Source organism: Taudactylus pleione, unplaced genomic scaffold (genome assembly GCF_031769625.1).
Source record: "Taudactylus pleione unplaced genomic scaffold, aTauple2 ptg000273l, whole genome shotgun sequence".
NCBI lineage: Eukaryota > Metazoa > Chordata > Amphibia > Anura > Myobatrachidae > Taudactylus > Taudactylus pleione.
The window spans coordinates 531124-552869 of record NW_028284675.1 but is presented as its reverse complement, the minus strand read 5'-3'; the positions used below and the strand labels follow the sequence as shown (position 1 = coordinate 552869).

The following is a 21746-nucleotide window of genomic DNA, read 5'->3' as shown; positions in this document are numbered from 1 at the left end:
TAGGGTAGACAAACTAATTGAAAGGCTGGGGACAGCCAATACGCATTCGGTATGGGATCCCGGCTGCCGCATGATCGGCAGTTTGATTCCCGGCTGTGGCAGCCCGACAAAACAGCAGAGCCCGGCAGCGGAAGCCCGACAGCACTGGAAATCCCGATCGTCCCTAAGGTAAGTATAAACTAACCTATCCAATCCCCCTAACCCTCCTTACAGGTGCCTAACCCTAACCTCCCCCCTCTAAGTGCCTAACCCAAACCCCCCCTTCCCCGCTGCCTAAACCTAAGTTTCCCGCGGGGTGCCTAACCCTGATTCCCCCCCGGGTGCCCTAAACCTAACCCTCACCCCCCCCCGGCTGTCCGCTCGCGGCACCTGGCTTCCCTTCGATCAGGATGCTGGGCGCCTGTCTCCCGGTGTCGGGAAAATGACAGGTGTCTAGATTTTAGATGCCTGTCATTTAACCCTAGGCGGGATAGAGGGTTTGGGAAGCCGGTGGTAGGGATTGCGGCTGCCAGCTTCTTAAACATATCCCGTATTTAACTACTCTTGACTTAACCAAAGGGTATTGGCAAGTGCCGTTAACTGAGAACGCCAAAGAAAAGACAGCTTTTTCTGCACCAGAAGGGTTGTTTCAAAACAAAATGTTGCCCTTTGGGCTACATGAGGCACCTGCTACCTTTCAAAGAATGATGGATAGGATTCTAAGGCCCCATAGACAGTATGCTGCTGCTTATCTAGATGATGTGGTCATTCATAGTCCTGATTGGCAGTCTCACTTGCCCAGAGTACAAGCAGTGTTGGAATCCATCTATAAGGCAGGTTTGACAGCCAACCCAAAAAAGTGTTGTCTGTCGATGGAAGAAGTAAAATATCTTGGGTACACCATTGGCAGAGGTTTGATAAAGCCACAGCTCAATAAGATTGAGGCAATCCAAAACTGGCCACGACCCCTGAATAAGAAGCAGGTGAGAGCCTTCTTAGGGATCACTGGGTATTACAGGAGGTTTATACCCAATTTTGCCACCATTGCAGTCCCACTGACTGACCTTACCAAAGGCAAACATAAAGTGATGGTGGAATGAGGTCCTGAAGCAGAGAAGGCTTTCCAGGAGTTAAAAATAGCATTATGTACCCAACCAGTTCTGATGACCCCTGATTTTGACAGAGAGTTTGTTGTACAAACCGATGCGTCAGATGTAGGCATCGGAGCAGTCCTGTCCCAAAGCAAAGAGGGTGAAGAACACCCGATTTTCTTCTTAAGCCAAAAATTAAATGTACATGAAAGAAACTATGCTACGGTCAAGAAAGAAGCATTGGCCATTAAGTGGGCATTAGAGACTCTCAGGTACTACTTTGTGGGAAGGAAGTTCAGATTTATCACTGACCATGCCCCTCTGAAGTGGATGTCAGAAAACAAGGACAGTAATGTGAGAATAACAAGATGGTTCTTGGCATTACAAACCTTTAAATGTATGGTGGAACACAGGCCAGGAAGCCAGCCGGCCAATGCAGATGCTTTGCCACATGTCCATTGCTTGGGGGCTGCGGTTGTTCCGCCCCACAGGTCGAAACAAAGGGGGGGTATATGTGATAGAAGCACTGTTAAAGTGGCCAATGGCAGGTACATTTGTCCTAGGTTTTTGGCCTATGTGTTCTAAAAACCCCCAGGAGATGTCTGTTTTGTAAGCAGACCAGAGTATTGGCTTTTGGAAAAGCCAGTTTGGGTCCTGGGGGTGTGGATGTGAGGAGAGGGAGGGCTCCATCCACAGGCCACTCCAGGTTTTGTGCGTTTCAGCCTGGTAACAGGCTCATTAGTGCTTGCAGCTGGAAATGGCTAATATAAGCATGGTTTGTTTGTGGCTGAGTGTCTCACACCTGGGAGAGCAGGCAGACTTGCCGGTTCAGAGACACTTGGTGATAATCCTTGTAAGTACTGTGCTCGTGTTTTGTTGATGGTGAGGGCAATAGGCCCTACCATTATTATAGAGATGAAATCTGCCATGTAGCTTGTGCCCAGCCAGGTTAGGACTTATGTTTATGTTTTGGCTATGTTTATATTCATTTGGCACAATAAAGACTGGCGCCGACCAGTTTGTACAAGAACCCCTGACTTGTTTCCTGTTTCTACGGCTGCTGTGTGTGCAAAGAGGGAGTCTATCTACCCCATGAGAGGGACCCCTATCCCAACTGTGTCACAATATATATATATATATATACACAGTATATATATATGCTATACGCACACCCAAGAGTGGTATAGCTTTCTTATAAAATGGGCCTATGAACAAGATATTGAACAACGGATCAGGTGTACACAATGTATGATGTATCGTTCCAATCTGCGTCGGAGAGATATATTGTACGATATATCGTATAGTGTGTGCCCAGTATTAGAAACTAGTAGTTTAGTATTTTATCTTTCTCATCTTTATCTCAAGTGGACAGGACATCTTTCATTTAATAAAAATGACAATAGAATATATAGGGCAAGTACAAAAGGTGCCAGTAATCTGTTGATGATAAGATCAGTTACAAAGCATATGAATACATTAAATAGTATAAAATAAGGAATACTTTAAGATCCATAGCAAATTTATACACAATGTTTGAAAGTAAAAATAGGACCTATGGAAACATGACTTACCACATTAACAAGCTGAGTTATAGCAACCTCAAAGTGTACCATAACAGGATTAGATACATTTTCCACTGGCCGTATATACTGATTGTAATGCGCAAAGAGCTTACGGAACAGTCTCTCTTCAGTCTCACACTGTGAAGAACCTGAAAACAATATACTGCAGTGAGTGGTTCTGAGTGAAAACATGTAAATCAGCCCAGCTTTTTGTACTTTAAAAACAAAGAATTTGATAGCAGAAAAAAAACACTGTAATCTGTACTTTTTGATTGTGCTTGTTTTTGTGGTTTTATCTGTTTTTTTGGAGGGGGGCATTTTTTCTATTTCTTTGTTAATATTTTCTAAGTCTTAGCAATAGATACATGTTTGTTGTAGCATATTTCTATTAAGATATTCAAGAATTATTTTAATGTATAGAGCTGATTCAATTTGCACAGGATATAAGTTTAGTACAACTTGTTATACGAGGGCTAATTGAAAAGTAATGAGACTGTCTATGTTTTTCTGTCTCATAGGTAGACGTAGCAACGCTATTCTGGTTATTGTGGAGCTCACACTTCGATGTGTCTGAACCTGCGGTTGGACTGCCTTAGTTTTCTTTGGTTACAGCAAATGGAAGATCTTCGTTTCTTCATGGCGCATGAGGAAGACGTGTCTGTGAGGTTATGTCCGAGTTGTGTGATTGAATTTTATGTTATACTTGGAAAAGGCGGAAATGAAACTCATGAAATGTTACGGCAAGCATACTGTGGAGAAACAATTAACCGTGCAGCAGTATTTCGGAGGTGGAAGCAATTCAAAGAGGGTAATTCTCGAGTAACTGACAAAGGCCCTCATTCAGAGCCGGACGCTCTGAGCAGAGCGCTCGCTCTGAATGAGGGCCGTCCTCCATAAAAATGGAGCGTCCTCCAGGATGCTCGGATAGCTGTGGGTCACCACCCACAGCACATACGAGCGTGCAGGATGATGGTCGCGATGGTCTTGACCATCGCGACCATCGCCAGTGCGACCAGAAGCCTGTGGTCGGGGTTTTTGACCACATGCCCTGGAGTGATTTTGGCTCTATCAGAGCCAAAATCACTCCCACTGACATCACTAGTGATGTGAGTGGGGCCGGCTTCTGACGGTAGGCGTTCCCTTGGGAACGCCTCCGTCTGGCAGGCACGCCCCCGGCACGCCCACCAAAGGGGGCGTGCTGTCAATCAACATCGACAGCACGCCCCCTTTGATCAGACACAACGAGCGAAGGAAAGTCCTTCGCTCGTCGCGTCTGGTGCATGCGCATGACGGAGCTCCCTCCGTCGTGCGCATGCGCAGTGCACACCATCGACCCACTTGCGAGCGGACAGCCGCTTGCGAGTGGGTCTGAATGAGGCCCAAAGTGCGTTCTGGGAGACTATCCACCGGGTTTACAGATGTCAACATCTGCTGCGGAGATGTTGCAAAATGACAGAAGGTTAACTTTATGCAAACTTTCGGCTTGGCATCTCATAATGTTCCAATTGTAAAGCGCAACGGAATATGCTGCGCTATATAAGAAACTGTTAATAAATAAATAAATAAAAAAATATGAACGGGTTCAGCATATTGTGACAAAGGAACTGAAAATGCATGGCGTGTGTGCCAGGTGGGTACTCAGAAATCTCACAGGAGAGCAGATGCGACAGGGAGTTGACCCGATTTCCTGACATCGATTGTGAAGTGTGACGAATCGTGGATTCGTCGTTATGATCTGGAATCCAAAAAACAGTCCAGTGTATGGAAACACGCGAATTTACCTCCATACAAAAAATTCTGTGTGATTCCTTCAGCGTGTAAAGTCATGCCTCTGCTGTTCTTTGATGCGCACGGTATGATCCTACAGCACTGGGTTCCCCGTGGACAGATGTCACAAAACAGTCTACTGCACGTCTTTGATCGTTGTTGAAACGCTGCAAAAAATGTATTGAATGTGAAGGACGCAACTTTGGAAAAGAAAATGTTCAGATCCTGTGGAGTCATCTGATTCTGAATAAAAAAATCAGTTTCATTACTTTTCAATCAGCCCTCGTAATTGCTTGAAACCCCATAGAGGAGTAAGAATGTCATGTTTCACCTACTGTAATAACCAGAAATATGCAGAGCTGCACCTCCTTGCTGATTCAATCTACACTTATGGAGGGATATAAATGCCCCGCAATGTACTGCTGTGTTGTACTGCTGCGCACATCGGGCCTATTCAGAGATTTACTGAACGCCATTGTTCGCATAAATCTTTGATGATTGAAGATCTGCGAATGTGCAGGAGCCGTACTGCGTATGTGCAGGTCAGATCCTGCGAAGTTGCTCGCAGTTCCCCAAAGCCAAAGCTTGATTGACATGCAGCTGGCATTTGTGGGTGGCAACAGTCAGTGCTCCAGAAAACGGGGGCTGCGTCGGCCTCATTTTCTGGGCCGGCCAAAGTCAGTGGTTTCACTGTCCCCGGCTGTGTAAATTGGCCGGACATCCTGAGTAACCTGAGGGTTACTCAGATGATCGATGGTTACGCAGCTGATCCGTTGGCTGCGTCTTCGGATGCAGCAACGGATCACATGAGTCAGCAGTAAACGTCTTTTTACTGAAGACACCGCCTGCGCCTTTTGAATGTTTTAGCACAAAGAGGCAGCAGCTGTGCCATAGCTTCCATCTCTGATAACAATAATCTATGACCATTCTCTAGCACACTACGGGGTGTGATAAAAAATGAGTCCTTTCATGACCATTCCGGAGGCAGATAAGGGAGAATTGAATTACCCCATACGAGTCTCCGTCTGACCTTCTGGAAGACTTTTGCATATATCAATCACCATTCCAATGACAATGTTCTTCCTTATGCTACCTTTCAGTCTTCTGCACTACAAGTACAAAGTCCCCCGCCCCCACCCCATTTACATTTATACTTCCTTCCTGACTGACCTGTATTAATAGGTTTTTATTTTATCTATTTGAATGTTTCTATCATATCGTCTCTGTTTCTTCTCTGAGCTGTATATGTTCTGCTCTTAAAGTCTTTCCTGACAACTCTGATTTGCAGCCAATGCATTATTTTAGTTTAATTCTGTGAATTATTTTATTAATGTCATTTTGTAGATAGGCACTTCAGAACTACTGTATATACAAGGTAAGGTCATGTAAGTGACCTACAGAACCTCCATCTTCCTGCTACAAAAACCTCTCCCTGTACAACCAAGTATTCAGCTGTCCTTTCCATGCACTTGCTGGCATCCTTTGATATAATCCAAGTCCTATTTCCTCTATTATTGTTGACATTACAACACCACATATTCTGTATTCTGCTTTCGGATTCTTGTGTCCCACAGGAACTATTTAGCATTTTGATGTATTATATGTAAAATTCCACACTTTAGTCCTTTCCTCTATTCCTCTAGGCACATTTGTTTTACCCCTGGGGTATTAATTCTGTTCAAAAACTTTGCATAATAATCAAAGCAAAAATAGTTATTAAAACATTCTACAATTCTTTTTCATTTTATACTGATTAATCCATTTTTTGTTGTTTGTTATTTCTTTTCACTAATGTATTTTAATATTGTTCTGTCCTTTTTTTACTGATTGTAGCTTAACCTATTGTTATGTACATTGTTCCAGCAGCATTAACATACCTCCACAGACACCTTATCATTATTATAGAATATTTAGATACAATGTCTAAGGTGACAAGCAGAATAATATTGTGCTATTCGCTGTAAAACTGCATTGCTGTTGGGCTGAAGTATAGCGTATCTAACAAGATTATATGTTGTTTTGGTAGCTATTTGCGCAAGGTTGAAGTGTGGGCTATGTGGAATAATACTATTTTGAGCTTTCATGGTTCATGCAGAGAGATTATCTAAGTTAGTTATGCTACCTCTTTGGAATACATTGTATTTACTACATTGTACAGACAATATAGATGATCTCCTTTAGTTAATCATGCACATGCAGCAGCCACAGTGTTACTGCGCTGCTGCTTTTGGCAAAGAGCAAGTACGTGCCTTCTGCTGTTGCTAGAGATGGCAAGTGACCATAATGGCTCATGCAGTGCTGTATCTCTGTGTCACAGGCTCACACTAATAATATCCATGATACTGAGGTAATGTGCTGTCATTTCCTGATAAGCTGTCTATACACTGTTCAGAGGGCTTGATATGGGCTATTATAAGTATGTTTAAGTTGATTTCATAGTATATAGAAAGCATGGAACATGGAACTAATGGTGAAATCATATGACCTATATTTACCCAAAAATAACATGGCTGGAATATAAATTGTTACTTTATTTTAATATTTATGCTAAGTCAACAAATAAATAAATGTATATATATACGAGGGCTAAATTAAAAGTAATGAGACAGATTTTTTAAAAGACCTCCAGGAAAATCAAAAGAGAGAATGTAAATGAATTACTAAGTAGAAGAAGAAGGGATAATAATAACATCGAAAAAGGAAGGGGGGAGCATAATTAATACAAAAGAAAACAAAATAATACATAGTAACCCATAGCAATAATCATAATAAATAGGGAGATAGAGCTAATTAGAATGTATATGTAAAACATATATGTAGTGGAGAAAGGGGTATCAACTCCATAGCGTGTAAAAAATAGGAGGCTACATAATAGCCCATAACAACAACAAAAATGTAGTAGTAGAAAAAAGGGGACTGAATTTAGACAAGGATGGGAGTAAAAGTAAAAAATATAAAAAATAATAATAAATGAAAATGATATAAAATAATATATAGAATAAAATATAATAAGAAATAAATAAAGAATAAAGAATAAAATAAAATTGAAAAATAAAAATAAATTCACAAGTTCACAATGGGCTACTCTACAAAGAATGTCTCCACTGAGGTGGTCACGCAAACTAAATGAACTCAAGGAGTGTAGGCGAGGGAATCATCCCCTCTCTAGCCCATCTAAGTCAGATGGGTTCATTCCAGAATGATAGGCCCTTGATAACATCAAAAGATTGACTAACTTGATCCATGTGTCAGTCACTCGCGTATTGCCCTCTTTGATGTGCTTCCACCACTGAAATACTGCAGCATGGCTAGTTGATTCTATGCTTGCCGTAACATTTCATGAGTTTCATTTCAGCTTTTTCCAAGTTTAACACAAAATGTAATCACACATCTCTGACGTAATCTCACAGACACGTCTTCCTCATCCGCCATGACAAAACATATGAAGATCTTCCACTCACTGTGACCAAACAAAGAAGACTATGGAAGTCCAACCACATATTCAGATACATCGATGTATGAGCTTCACAATAACCAGCATTGCTTTGCCACATCTACCTATGGGACTTTTCAATCAACCTTCGTACCTTTGTTAGTGATAATACATCAGAGGGCCCTCTAGAGAGGTTTCCCGATGCCTAGGATTCCCCCTGAGTGCTGAACATGCGTGTAAACCTTCCCTGTCATGTAGTAGAGCTTTGGGCATTGCAGGAGATGGTCAGCAAAGAAGAAGAGTGGGGGGGAGTAGAACCAGGTCTGGCCCTAGGCATAGGTATTGTTGCCTAGGGGCAACAGGAATGCCTAGGGGCATCCCAAGCCTAGGGCCAGATGTAGATTTTTGGCAACATGAGCCAGTCAGGACACTTCTCACACAGGCAGGAAGGGTTTACTTTCGCTGGCAGCAGCTGCAGAGTGCAGAGGAGGACGGAAGGGGATCTAGCTGTGCAGAGGAAAGGCAGGCAACACCTGCGGAGCTGCTGCTAGACCCTGCCCCACCACACAGCATAAAGGTAAGAGCTGGATGAGGGGAGGCAGACACATATGGGGAGTGGGGGCTGAAGACACTGCTATGGGAGGGGGAGACAGAGACATATGGGGAGTGGGGGCTGATGATACTGCTATGGGAGGGGGAGACAGAGACATATGGGGAGTGGGGGCTCAGGGAGCTGCTAATAGTTACTGCTTTGGGGGAATGGGAGACAAATACATATGGGGAGTTGCAGCCTCCTCCGACACCCACCCGTTCACACATACCTGGATATGGACATTATCACTAGCACATTTTGTCTTTGCTACTGTAATATTATCATTTCAATTATCACATTGGTGTTTAACATAGAGATTTCATATTTAGTTCAGTTGTTATAGCGCTGGATGGTTTTTTTTTCTTGTTTGGTCCAAGTTGTTGAAGAAGGATCTATATGAGCAGTATATTTTGTCAATAAAAATATAAATAGAATTAAAAATATAAAAAACATATAACCTTAAAATTACTAAAAATGTGGCCTAATCTATATTGGCAAGACAGGTAGAGGACTGAAAATTAGACTAGCGGAGCACATGTTCAATATAAGAAAAGGCACAGTGTCATCTCATTTTAAGGACAAACATAACTGTAAAGAATGTTATATTAAATCTTTTTGGGGGATACAGGTAGTTACCCCAACTGGAGATCTAAGGATCTAGAGACGAGACTTTCTGAGGCTGAAATGAGATGGATATACAAATTGGATACACTAGTACTGAAGGGCCTTAATGGAGAGTTTGAAATCAAGTGTTTTTTATGAGAATGTCTATTTATTCTTTTAGCCCAAATGTTCTGTCATTTTTAGTAATTTTAAGGTTATATGTTTTTTATATTTTTAATTCTATTTATATTTTTATTGACAAATATGCTGCTAAGATAGATCCTCTTTGATGTCTATTTTATTTTATATGTTTAATCACTTCGGAAGTCCGTCCCGCAATAGGAATGAATATGGGAATAATGGAACATGTGAAACATTTTCTTATGGATTATTGTTATGGATGTCGGCCATCTTTATTGTGGTATCCCAAAAATCCTTCTTCAACAACTTGCCCAAACACATGGTGTGTGTTTTATGACAACTTCCGGTCTGCGGCAAGACGCTGACGCACTTCCGGTTCCGGTTTTGGTATCCAGGATGATGTACTTCCGGTCAGCGGAGATATGGGATACTGGCACATACTGATGAAGCACTTCTGGTCTGTGGAAACGCGGGATTTTAGACAGGAAATGATGTGTTAGATAGGGGTGGGATTAGCCCATCTAAAGTGTATTTAAGGATTTTATAGACCCTCATCACCCAGCTTCTGAGGAAGGAACAGGCGGTCCGAAATATGTTAAGCTGGGGATGAGACTTAATTCCCTTGAGGTGGGCTTACTGTTTTTTGTTGCCAACACCTGTCAATATAAGGACTACTGGTTCCCAGGACCTGTTGTGACCTTACCCCATACACCATCTGGAGTGGTAGGCGTTGTACATCTTGAATAGATTGTTTCCACTGGGAGACCATAGATGTTGGTTTTATATGCCTGTTTAAAACTTACTGAATGTGAGTTTAATGTATAAATAAACCTTTGTCCCTTTGTACCTACTGTGCTACACTATTCTTCTTTCTCCTTTTTTTTGAGAGACTGAATGAGAGGAAAGAATATACGGAATATATGGAAGGATGATTTCTTTACTGTTGAAAAAATAAAATCAAAGTTTTTCAAAATCCAGTCACGGATGAACATTCCCTGATTTTATTCTGAACATTATTTATAGAGTAAGACACCTATTATTCTTATTGGTGGTTGCAGTCAGGTGGACATTAACACTGTGTGGCAAATCAGTGCCATTCCTCAACCAAATTTTTTTTGTATTATGTACTTACTTAAACTGGACGCAAATGTATAAGCTGCTGATGATGATGATTTTCACACCTTTGCTCTGAACACTACAAATAAGGTTGTACATATCTTTGGATGCATGAATTTCAAAACAAAGACAGAGAAATGCAATGCCTAATGCCACTCTATAAGGTAGTTGGAAAGGGAATTTAAAAGTGGCGGTATAGTAAATGTAATGGAATCACTGAGGACTGCCTAGCTCCTGAAACTATGGCAATTTTAAAAGGTTTATTAAAAATTTAGCCCTAATTTGATCATGTGTTTAACACTATTTAATAAAACACAAAGACATATTTATAACGGGTGCAGGGTGTGCGGTGCCCAAGGGCCCCTTGCACCCATATTATACTTACCTCTCCAGAGTTCCACGTCGTTTCGGTGCCAGCGCTGTAAAAATGGATGGAAAATGGCCGCCGTGGCCATTTTCCCATAATTTTTCGCATGCGTAGTTCAAGGAAAATGGCCACCACTGCCATGTTCCCGGTGACCTGCGCATGCGCTCTAGACTCTGGGCACAACCTAGTGCCCAGAGTCTATCAGTGTGGCACTGGCCGCGCTCCGCTCAGTGCGCTGCTGGCCGTTGGACTGAGAGGAGGGGGCCCGTGATGGAGAATGTACATGCCCCCCCCCTCTTGAAACACCCCTGCAAATACATATTAAGTGATAGCACTTAATAATTCATTATAATTTACGATTTAAATTATGGCTATGTTTCCCCCACATCTCCCATGTCACAAATACACATGAAATATACACTTTTGTAATGTTATTTATGCCCAGTTGAGCTTAATCATATTTGATGGAAGCTGCTGGCTAAACATAGGCGAATTAGGGTACACAAATTAAAAAGTGAGACAGATGCAGTAATGAGCTTGATACTGCTCATAAAGGAAATAAATATATTTATTTTTGTGGGACGAGAGATGCTCAAACCTTCTGGTTTTTTAGAGCGGCCTCCTGGCAGCTCGCATAGCTGAGGGTGACCACCCACAGCTATAGCGAGCGGCCATGAAGATGGTCGCGATGGTCAAGACAGAGCCGAAATCTCTCCCACTGACATCACTCGTGATGTCAGTGGGGCCGGACCCAAACGGAGGCGTTCACATGGGAACGCCTCCGTTTGGGCAGCCACACCCCTGGCCCGCCCACCAAAGGGGGCGTGCTGTCACTCAAAATCCACAGCACGCCCCCTTTAGTACGAAACCCGGAGCGACGGTTTGCCTGTCGCTATGCGGGTCTCGCACATGTGCACGACGGAGCCGGCTCCATCGTGCGCATGCGCACTGGGCCACCATCGACCCGGTTGCGAGCGCATAGCGCTCGCGAGCAGGTCTGAATCAGGCCCTATGAGTGGGATGCATCAACACCAACAACCTCCAAAGATGCAGTTTTTTGGAGCTTTGAGTGCTTTCCTCATATGCATCAAGCTCTGGGAAGCAAAACTTCCCGGAGCTTGTAGCCAATAGGCAACACAATATATAGATGGCATTGCCTAATAGAAGCCAAGGGGGCCTTTCTCCGCAGTATTTAATAATACTAATAAGATCCCTCTCAGTGTACCCTGCTGCTCACGCATGCGCTGACCGATGGGCGCACATTTGCAGAAGGACTCCCAGGTAATAAACCCACACACCGCAAAGGATAGCTGATATTGGGAGAGCTATCCTTTGGTTAAATCTACATGCATACGGCATTAATAAATGCCCCTGTGGATGCAATCAGTTGCGGGACACATTGCATTTAAAATGTGATGCATCTCGTTCTAGGTATATTTGGTGGAATGGGTATGATATACCGGTAGCTCAATAGCCGCCGGAAGTGTGGTAGGGTCTCGTCTGCCGCAAGCCCTGGAGTGCTTTTGGCTCTATCAGAGCCAAAAGCACTCCCACTGACATCACTAGTGATGTCAGTGGGGCCGGCCCCAGACGTTAGGCGTTCCCATGGGAACGCCTCTGTCTGGGCAGCCACGCCCCCGGCACGCCCACCAAAGGGGGCGTGCTGTCAATCACCATCGACAGCACGCCCCCTTTGGCGCGAGACCCATAACGACGGCTTGGCCATCGTTATTCGGGGCTCGTGCATGCACACAACGGAGCCTCCTCTGTCGTGCACATGCGCACTTGGGCAACATTGACGCGCTTGCGAGCGCTCAGCGCTCGCTCGCGGGTCTGAATCAGGCCCTCTGTACAGTGTGTACCCATTATTAGGTAACGATCACATTAGTAGCCATCTGTATCCTTTTTCAAAACATTAAAGATAACTTTTAATGGTGTTCTAGAATGATAGTGAATCAAGTGCTCAATAGATGGGACAAATAAAAAAGCAAAAACAATTTCTTCATGGTCCTGCAAGTAGAAATAATGTGTTAGGGTTTATGGCACTAAAGGCCTCATTATCAATGAGTAATATTCTTGTTATCACTCGTTACTAATCTTAAATGGTGCTCCAACCAATCAGATCCTAACTGTCAAGTGTTTGAAATATGAATGCCGTATAGTCGCTAATGAAAAATTATTTCTTTCCAATCTAGTCGTGTGGTTCCAAAGCACGAAAAGTTATTTTATGTAAAAAGTGTAACACGGTAGAAGTTTAACAATTAGAGTAAAAAGCAATAATTATACAATAAGTACAGCCAATACAAAAGCACGCGCACTGGTCCCAGTATACAGTCATTCAGTCCTGAAGTCTGCAGTCGCAAAGAAGATGTCTGTATACTGCAGCCAGTGCACAAGCCTATATATATACGGTACACGTTACAGAGATAACAAAGGAGACAAGTTGGCAGGTTTTCATTGGTTCTTGCTTCTGGTCAATCTGGTCATTGGTCAGTTCATACGGTGTCATCAGGGTTATGGATCAGTCTTCCAACGGTCACATTGTGTATCTACCCGCAGAAGAACTGGTTAAAACTGGCTACAACACTGCATACAAGAAATAGCATTCTACTCAATAACTCCCTATCATCCATAACTAGCGGACACATCATGCGACTTCTTTGCTGATAGAAACGGATGTCTGCAAATAAAGAGCGATTAAGTATGATACCAAACATGACATATCCATTGTATTCCGAACCTTAGAAAACTTTTACATACATCTTACATCATATTTATTAACACATAATACCTTTAATAACTCTAGTTATTATCTATAATGTGTGGGAACCATTTTATATATGTGCATTTGTGTGCTGAATTTGCATAGGTGCATCTGTGTATGTGTGTGTGTGTGGAATTGACCCCGGCACGCAGTAGCATGCCAGTCACATTGCTATCAGAAAAAGGACGATAGCATCGATAGATATTAATTGTCAGACTGATCTCATCCAGTCATCTGACTTCGACAGTCCACCCTTTGATAGCAAACATAACACTATCATATTCTATTCTTAACCTATTTAGTCAGGTATAATAAATTATTATCTAATGTTCTATATGGTATGACACATTTTGGTAATTGAACCGTCAATAGTGCGCCTCAGGAAAGGGTAAAACAACCCTTATATGCACTCAGCGGATCTATAGGGGACCATTGGTAGGATGTGGGACCTCATCTAACCTATAAAGGAAGTTTGGGGGAATTGAGACTACATTATCTATGATGTTTAATGTAACATTTACGATACATTTTATTATACATGACTAAGCCTATTCACATTTTATTATCTGGTGGTACATTCAATTTCAGGATCATAATGCAATTCTTTATTGACTTTAGTACCTATACTACCACTACTCACCACCATCATGATTTAGTTTTCACTGTTTACCTTGGTGGTACGTTTTCCACACTTCAACACAGTAGGAACACATCTGACACATGAACCAATTACTAAAATGACAACAAGTATAAGAATAAGGAACTTACCTACACTAGCAGTCATTTCCTGGGCCCACTGTCCTAGACTGGAGATCCATTTTATAGGGTTCAGCCATGAGAACCATTCCTCTACCTCTTCCTTCATCTCATACAGTGAAGAATTATGATTCTTCTGAAATTCCCATTTCAGTTGTAGGATTTCATCCATTCTCCGGTCAATCACTTCTTTGGGGTCATTAGTATTATTGGTGATGTATTGTCACATCCAGGGCATAGTGGTCGAAGGGGAATACCTGTGAGGTCACTGTGGCGGGGGGCGTCTGGCGGTGGTGCTGGTGTTTGGCGAGGGGCATTGGCTGTGCATGGTTCTGTGTGGGCCTGTTGTCACTCTGGGCTGGTGAGGCCTGGTGGTGCTTCCGTTTGGCATGGACACCGCCATCTTGCCTCCGGCCATGTGATTCAGCCATCCTATCCTGGTGTGTCACGTGCTCTCTCTGGCCAGTCATGGTACGGCACTTGGTATTAATGGAGGTCCAGAGCCTCTCTTCATTGCCAGTGCAACGTGTTTCTCAGCATAGCTGAGAGAGATTTCCCTGTGCTCACCATGTATTCCTGTGTAACGCTACCTGCCGCCTGCTTGTCTTCTCCTACCCCGCTGGACTACCCTGCATCCTCCATTACCTTCCCCTTGCCTGAGAACCTGAGTCTGCTGTTCACCCTGAACCTTGCCTCCACTGACACTCTGCTGCATTTTTCTTTTCAACCACTACACCTGATTTCCCCTGCCTGTCATTAACTGGACATTTCCCTATTAACCAGAACCTCACACTGCTGGACAAGTCTTTTTTCATCGCCCTCACAAGACCCGGATACTGGACTGCTCCTATCTGCCACTACCTGGACTTTTACTCATTGCATTCACCCCAGTTCCCATTTGCACATAGTGCCATCCCTGGACTTATTCTCTCCCATTGTTCATGTCTACAAAACCACTTATTAAAAGTTCCACATTTTGTTTTAATTCTGTTTCTGTGTCTGCTCCTATCACCACCCCGGGCCCACAACAAAACCGGGACATCACAGTTTGCACTGGCCCAATGGACCCGGCCATGGAACAGGAGTCTACAGTAGATTTATTTCTGTGCATTGCTGGCCGTTTGGAAAATCTGGAAACCATGCAGCATCATATGGCTCAGTTTTTACAGGAGATGTCTAAATGACAGGATAATCTGCAAACCTCCTTGTCCTCCCCTGGGGTAACAATCCCTACGCTCTCTCCTGCATCTGGAAATACTGGTAACAGGACATCGCCTCGCTTACACCTTCCAATGCGAGGCAAATTTGACAGCAACCCTAAACTCTGCTGGGGGTTTCTGAATCAGTGCGATATACATTTCACCTTACAGCCTGATAACTTTCCCACTGCAAAAACTAAAGTGGCTTATATAGTGTCTCTGTTGTCTGGCTCAGCCTTGGATTGGGCTTCCCCACTCTGGGAGAGTTCAGATTCTCTGCTGGATAACTATACAGCCTTTGTGTCATCATTCAGGAGGATCTTTGATGAGCACGGATGTACTGTATCAGCTTCATCTGGTATTATAACTCTGAAACATGGAACCCATCCTGTCAGCCAATATGCCGTACAGTTTCAGATTTTAGCATCAGAACTCAAGTGGAATGAGGAAGCCCTCACCTCAGCTTTCTGGCATGGGCTTTCTGATCGACTAAAGGATGACCTTCTTGCTAACCTAAACGATATGATTTTCCTCTGTAATAAGATTGACCTACGCTTCAGAGAATGTCAGGCTGAAAAACACAACTGACCGGCAAAGGTCATCTACTCCTCCCTCTACTACCCATCCAACCGGTCCTTCTACAGATGAAGAGCCAATGCAGGTGAATCATACCCATCTCTCCAAAGAGGAACGCCAGAGAAGAATATTTAAAAACCCCTGCCTATACTGTGGAGAATCGGGTCACCAGGTGGCCTCCTGTTCCCGAAAATCGAGAAACGCCCGCTCCTAACTGACTCTGGGGGCATCAAGTTAGGAGTTATGAGCCCGTCCCCAAATTCTAAAGATTTTGTATTGATCTTAGCCATAGATCTCAAGTCAAAACCTGTCTTCGTTACTGCTCTACTAGATTCTGGAGCAGCCAGAAATTTTATGACCTCCAGCTTAGTTAACAAGCTACAGATTCCTTGTTCATCCCTTGATCACGTGATTTCCCTGACCGCTGTAGATGGACGTCCTCTGGCTAACAGAGTTGTCACCAAGGAAACTCAACCAGTACTGGTCCGTATTGGGGCACTCCATTCTGAGTCTCTAAAATTCTTAGTGATACCTGAGGTCTCCCAAGAAATCATTTTAGGGTAACCCTGGTTATGCCAGCACAATCCCAGGATCGACTGGTGCTCGATGCAAATCCTTTCATGGGGAGTTGACTGTCAGAAATCCTGTCTTCCCAAGATACGACCTGTGAGGAAAACAGTCTCATTAGCATCTTCAGCAATTCCCAAGGAGTATCAAATGTTTACTGACGTCTTTTCTGAACAGCAAGTGAATATCTTACCTCCTCACGGGGAATGGGATTGTCCAATTGATTTATTGCCTGACAAGATGCCTCCTCGTGGCTGCACCTATCCTCTATCCTTGCCAGAGACCAGTGATGTCTGAATACATCAAAGAGAATTTGGAGAAAGGATTTATTCATCCTTCCACCTCTTCTGCAGGAGCTGGGTTCTTTTTCGTTCACAAGAAGGATGGTGGTTTAAGACCTTGTATAGACTACTGAGGCCTGAATGATATAATGGTCAAAAATTGATATCCGCTTCCACTAATCACAGAGTTATTTGACAGGGTCAAGGGGTCCATCATAGTCTCCAAGTTAGATCTGAAAGGGGCCTACAATCTCATTCGTATTTGCTTATGTGACGAGTGGAAGACCGCTTTTAATACTAGGGATGGACATTTTGAATACCTTGTGATGCCTTTCGGGTTGTGCAATGCCCCCGCTGTCTTTCAGGGCTTCATTAATGAAATTTTCTGGGATCTATTATATGTGTCAGTTGTAGTCTAGCTGGACAACATATTGATTTTCTCGTCTTCTCTAGAGGAACATCATCACCATGTGAAGGAAGTGCTGTCTTGTCTGAGGAAGAACTACCTCTACTGTAAACTGGAAAAGTGTGTCTTTAGTGTACCCAGTGTGTAATTTCTTGGTTACGTCATCTCTGGCTCCAGTCTAAAAATGGATCCCAAAAAAGTGCAGGCAATCCTGGATTGGTCCCGACCTCAAACCTTGAAAGCTATCCAGAGACTACTCGGATTCACCAACTATTATAGACGCTTTATCAAGGGATTTTCATCACTGATGGCTCCCATTATGTCCCTGACCCATAAAGGCGCTAATCCTGCCCTATGGTCACCCGAGGCAGAGACAGCCTTCCAGCTTTTGAAACAAGCCTTTATCACAGCTCCAGTCTTAAGACAACCAGACCTGAATAGACCTTTTTTGTTAGAGGTTGATGCCTCATCTGAAGCAGTAGGAGCAGTCCTATCCCACCGATATGAAGACAACCGAGTTCATCCCTGTGGGTTTTTCTCCAATAAGATCTCTCCTGCCAAAAGGAACTATGCTATAGGTGAACAAGACCTCTTGGCAGTGAAGTTGGAGCTCAAGGAGTGGAGATACCTACTGGAAGAGGCTAAATGTCCCTTCACTGTCTTCACTGATCATCGGAACCTCCTCTTCCTCAAAAACATCCAGTGTGTGAGCCCTCATCTGGCCCGATGGGCAATTTTCTTTGCTAGCTTTCAGTTCACCCTGATCTTCTGATCTGGAGCTCTAAATCAGAAAGCAGATGCTGTCTAGATCTCTCCTCTGTAACGACGATTCGGAGACCCTGCGTAGTGCCCCTGTCCTGGAGTCAAGATTGTTTGCCACTGTACAGATACAGCTACCTACTGGGTAAACTTTTGTGGCCCCGGAGTTAAGGAAGCAGCTCCTCACCTGGGCTCACTCCTCTCGTTTTGCAGGTCACACAGGTACTCGGAAGACTCTGGAACTTTTAAAGAGAAGTTATTGGTGGCCGTCCATGAAAACTGATGTATTGGAGTTTATTTCCTCTTGTACCTCGTGTGCTCAGCATAAGTCTTCGTGTAAAGCCCCCAGCTGGTAAATTGTTACCCCTGCCTATTCCAACATGTCAATTTACCTAGCTCCCAGGGTTCCACCACCATCTGGGTTGTGGTAGACCGATTTTCGAAGATGGTTCATTATATACCTCTAAAGAAACTGCCTACTGCTCCTGACTTGGCTCATCTGTTTGTCCAGCACATATTTTACCTCCATGGACTACCTACCAAAATAGTTTCTGATCATGGCACTCAATTTGTGGCAAAGTTCTGGAGAGCCTTATGCTCTGTTCTACAAGTAAAGTTAAACTTCTCCACGGCCTATCACCCTCAAAGCAATGGATCCACAGAGAGGGTCAATCAAGATCTTGAGACCTTTCTAAGGATCTTCATGACGTCATCCCAAGACAATTGGTCTGAATTGCTACCATGGGCGGAATTTGCACATAATGCCTCGTATCATTCCTTGACAAATCAAACCCCATTTCAAATCGTCTACGGTCTTCACCCTCGTATTCCTGAGTTTCGAAGCCAGTCTGCCTTTGATGTGCTAGCCGTGGAGGATACTGTACAGAGATTTGCATCTAATTGGGCTCAAGTACGTTCTGATTTGGAGAGGGCATCCTCCCATTATAAACTTCAGGCAGATAGGAGATGTAGGAAGGTACCTTGCATGCAAGTTGCATGCAAGTTGGAGACCAAGTCTCTTTGTCCACCCGGAACATCTGTCTCAGAGTACCTTCGATGAAGTTTGCTCCCCAGTTCATCAGACCCTTTTCCACAGAAATAATCAACCCTGTGGCTTATCGCCTTCAGCTGCCTGCCTATCTAAAAATTCCAAACTCATTCCATATCTCCCTCCTAAAACCCCTAATATTGAACAGATTCTGCAAGGTCCTTCCTGTCCCCCCTTTCATCCAGAGAGAGAGGCGTGGAGTTCGAGGTCTCTCAGGTCCTGGATTCTCGCATCCGCAGAGGACGATTGCAGTATCTCCTGGATTGGAGGGGTTACGGTCTGGAGGAACACTGTTGGACTGATGCTCGAGACATCCATTCTCCCGCACTCGTCAGAAAATTCCACTCCACTCAACTCGAAAGACCTGGTGAGTGTCCTGAGGCCACCCATAAGGGGGGGTACTGTCACGACCAGGGTTTCTTGGCATAGTGGTCAACGGGAAATACCTGTGAGATCACTGTGGCGGGGGGCATCTGGCGATGGCGCTGGTGTTTGGCAAGGGGCATTGGCTGTGCGTGGTTCTTTGCGGGCATGTTGTCACTCTGGGCTGGTGAGGCCTGGTGGTGCTTCTGTTCCGTTCGGCATGGGCGCCGCCATCTTGCCTCTGGCCATGTGATATCCTGGTGTGTCACGTGCTCTCTCTGGCCAGTCACGATACGGCACTTGGTATTTAGGGAGGTCCAGAGCCTCTCTTCATTGCCAGTGCAACGTGTTTCTCAGTATAGCTGAGAGAGAGGTCCCTGTGCTCACCATCTGTTCCTGTGTAACGCTATCTGCCTGCCTGTCTTCTCCTACCCCGCTGGACTACCCTGCATCCTCCATTACCTTCCCCTTGCCTGAGAACCTGAGTCTGCTGTTCACCCTGCACCTTGCCTCCACTGACACTGCATTTTTCTTTTCAACCACTACATCTGATTTCCCCTGCCTGTCATTAACTGGACATTTCCCTATTAACCAGAACCTCACACTGCTGGACAAGTCTTTTTTCACCACCCTCACAAGACCTGGATACTGGACTGCTCCTATCTGCCACTACCTGGACTTTTACTCATTGCATTCACCTCAGTTCCCATTTGCACATGAGTGCCATCCCTGGACTTATTCTCTCCCATTGTTCATGTCTGCCAAACCACTTATTAAAAGTTCCACGTTTTGTTTTAAATCTGCTTCTGTGTCTGCTCCTATCACCACCCCGGGCCCACAACAAAACTGGGACATCACATGTATGTGCAACATTTGACACTAAATTAGGTGGCCAAAGTCACACAATATCCACCAGTAATAGATTTCAGGCAGTTTAACACTAACCTATGCTGTACCAACTCCTTTTTATAAGCCTGCAGCTCCGTATACCTGAAAGTGTCATCGTACATCTTGGTGATATTGTCTATTAATTTAGCCAGGTTTTGGATATATCTAAAATTTAAATTTCTCCGAGTGAACCTGGTGGGATCTAATGCTACCAAAATTTGGAAGCCAGTCGTTTCACTAATCAACTGTGTGGCTACATGTTCTTCACCAGGGATCATATTTCTTTTGTCACGATGTTCATACTCTGTGTGTATGTATGGAGGTGGTGTGGTTTTATGGATACCAATCATTTCGTCATGTGTAAGGGTCATTACCTCTTGGACCAATTTGCCTATAAAACATAAACCCTTGGAAATCGGAGATAACCAAGAATAAGCCCTTCTTCCACAAACATAGTATACATTATCTGGGAGGACATAAGGTATATTACGGTCCTGCACAATATCACATAAAGTTTTAACAAAACTACCTATGCCTATTTTCCCCATCTGCTCCAGACACGTTTCAGCCTGAATAACATTTCGACAATAACCCATAGGAATTTTTCCAATAGATACCACATTCGGTCTGTTCCTATGTCCTCGTCTCTGGGGTTCATCACTACTGGTGTGGCGAGCCATTGTCTGATCCTATAAGTCTGCTTCCCAATTCTCCAGTCTTTCTATGTATGATATGTTTAAACACAGCAAAGATCGATCTATGGAGTATTGGCGGAGCTTTAAACTAAGGGACCTGGTGATGTTATACTTCCCGTCTATGGACCTCCCTCCCCGTAATTCAAGGACCTCAGAGAAATTTAATGGGAATGGTACTAATCCTACATTATGTTGTACCTGAGGCACGTGAGTGCACACCCAACATTCAGTCTGGTTTAAGACCTTACCCACTAAGGAATGGTAATCCTCTAAAGGATGCCCGCCCAATTACAGATTACTCTTGGACTGGCATCGTTGGATGAATTTCTCATCAACTAGGGATCCACAGTACTCACAGATACAATATTCCTCAGACAATAACCCCTCACACTGTCTCCGAGTTCCATAGCTAACAGATCTCTTAATAATCCCTGAACCGAGTTTGGCCATGTGTTGCCCTGATCGTTCTATCGCCCTCTCCTCCGACTTCACTCTATCGACATCACTATCGGCCTCCCTCTTCATCATCTGTACTCCATCACAGAAATAGGAAATCCTGAAACATATAAAAAAAACTTCGCCTTGTACCTCCTTCGGGTGGTTGACTTTTCGGCAGTGAGTGGAATGGACCCAGGTATCTCTTTCTGCTACTTTCAAAGATGTGGTACTTGTCATCAACACCTGGTAAGGACCTTCCCACTGGTCTGTTAAACAACCTGAGCGTAAGAAATTTCGGATCATAACATATTCTCCAGGATCAACATCATGACAATTTTGTTCCTGGCATACCAGG

At 43.9% G+C, this 21746-nt stretch overlaps 1 protein-coding gene and 1 pseudogene across 1 annotated transcript in view; both read right to left on the bottom strand.

Annotated features, from left to right (window-relative positions):
- CHRNA6 (cholinergic receptor nicotinic alpha 6 subunit) overlaps positions 1-21746 on the bottom strand; it is a 62286-nt gene that overhangs the window by 33150 nt on the left and 7390 nt on the right. The window contains exon 2 of the mRNA XM_088481459.1: positions 2642-2781. Coding sequence (XP_088337585.1) covers positions 2642-2781 — 140 coding nt within the window. The remainder of the gene's footprint in view (positions 1-2641; positions 2782-21746) is intronic.
- Positions 9500-21481, bottom strand: LOC148513714 (uncharacterized; annotated as a pseudogene).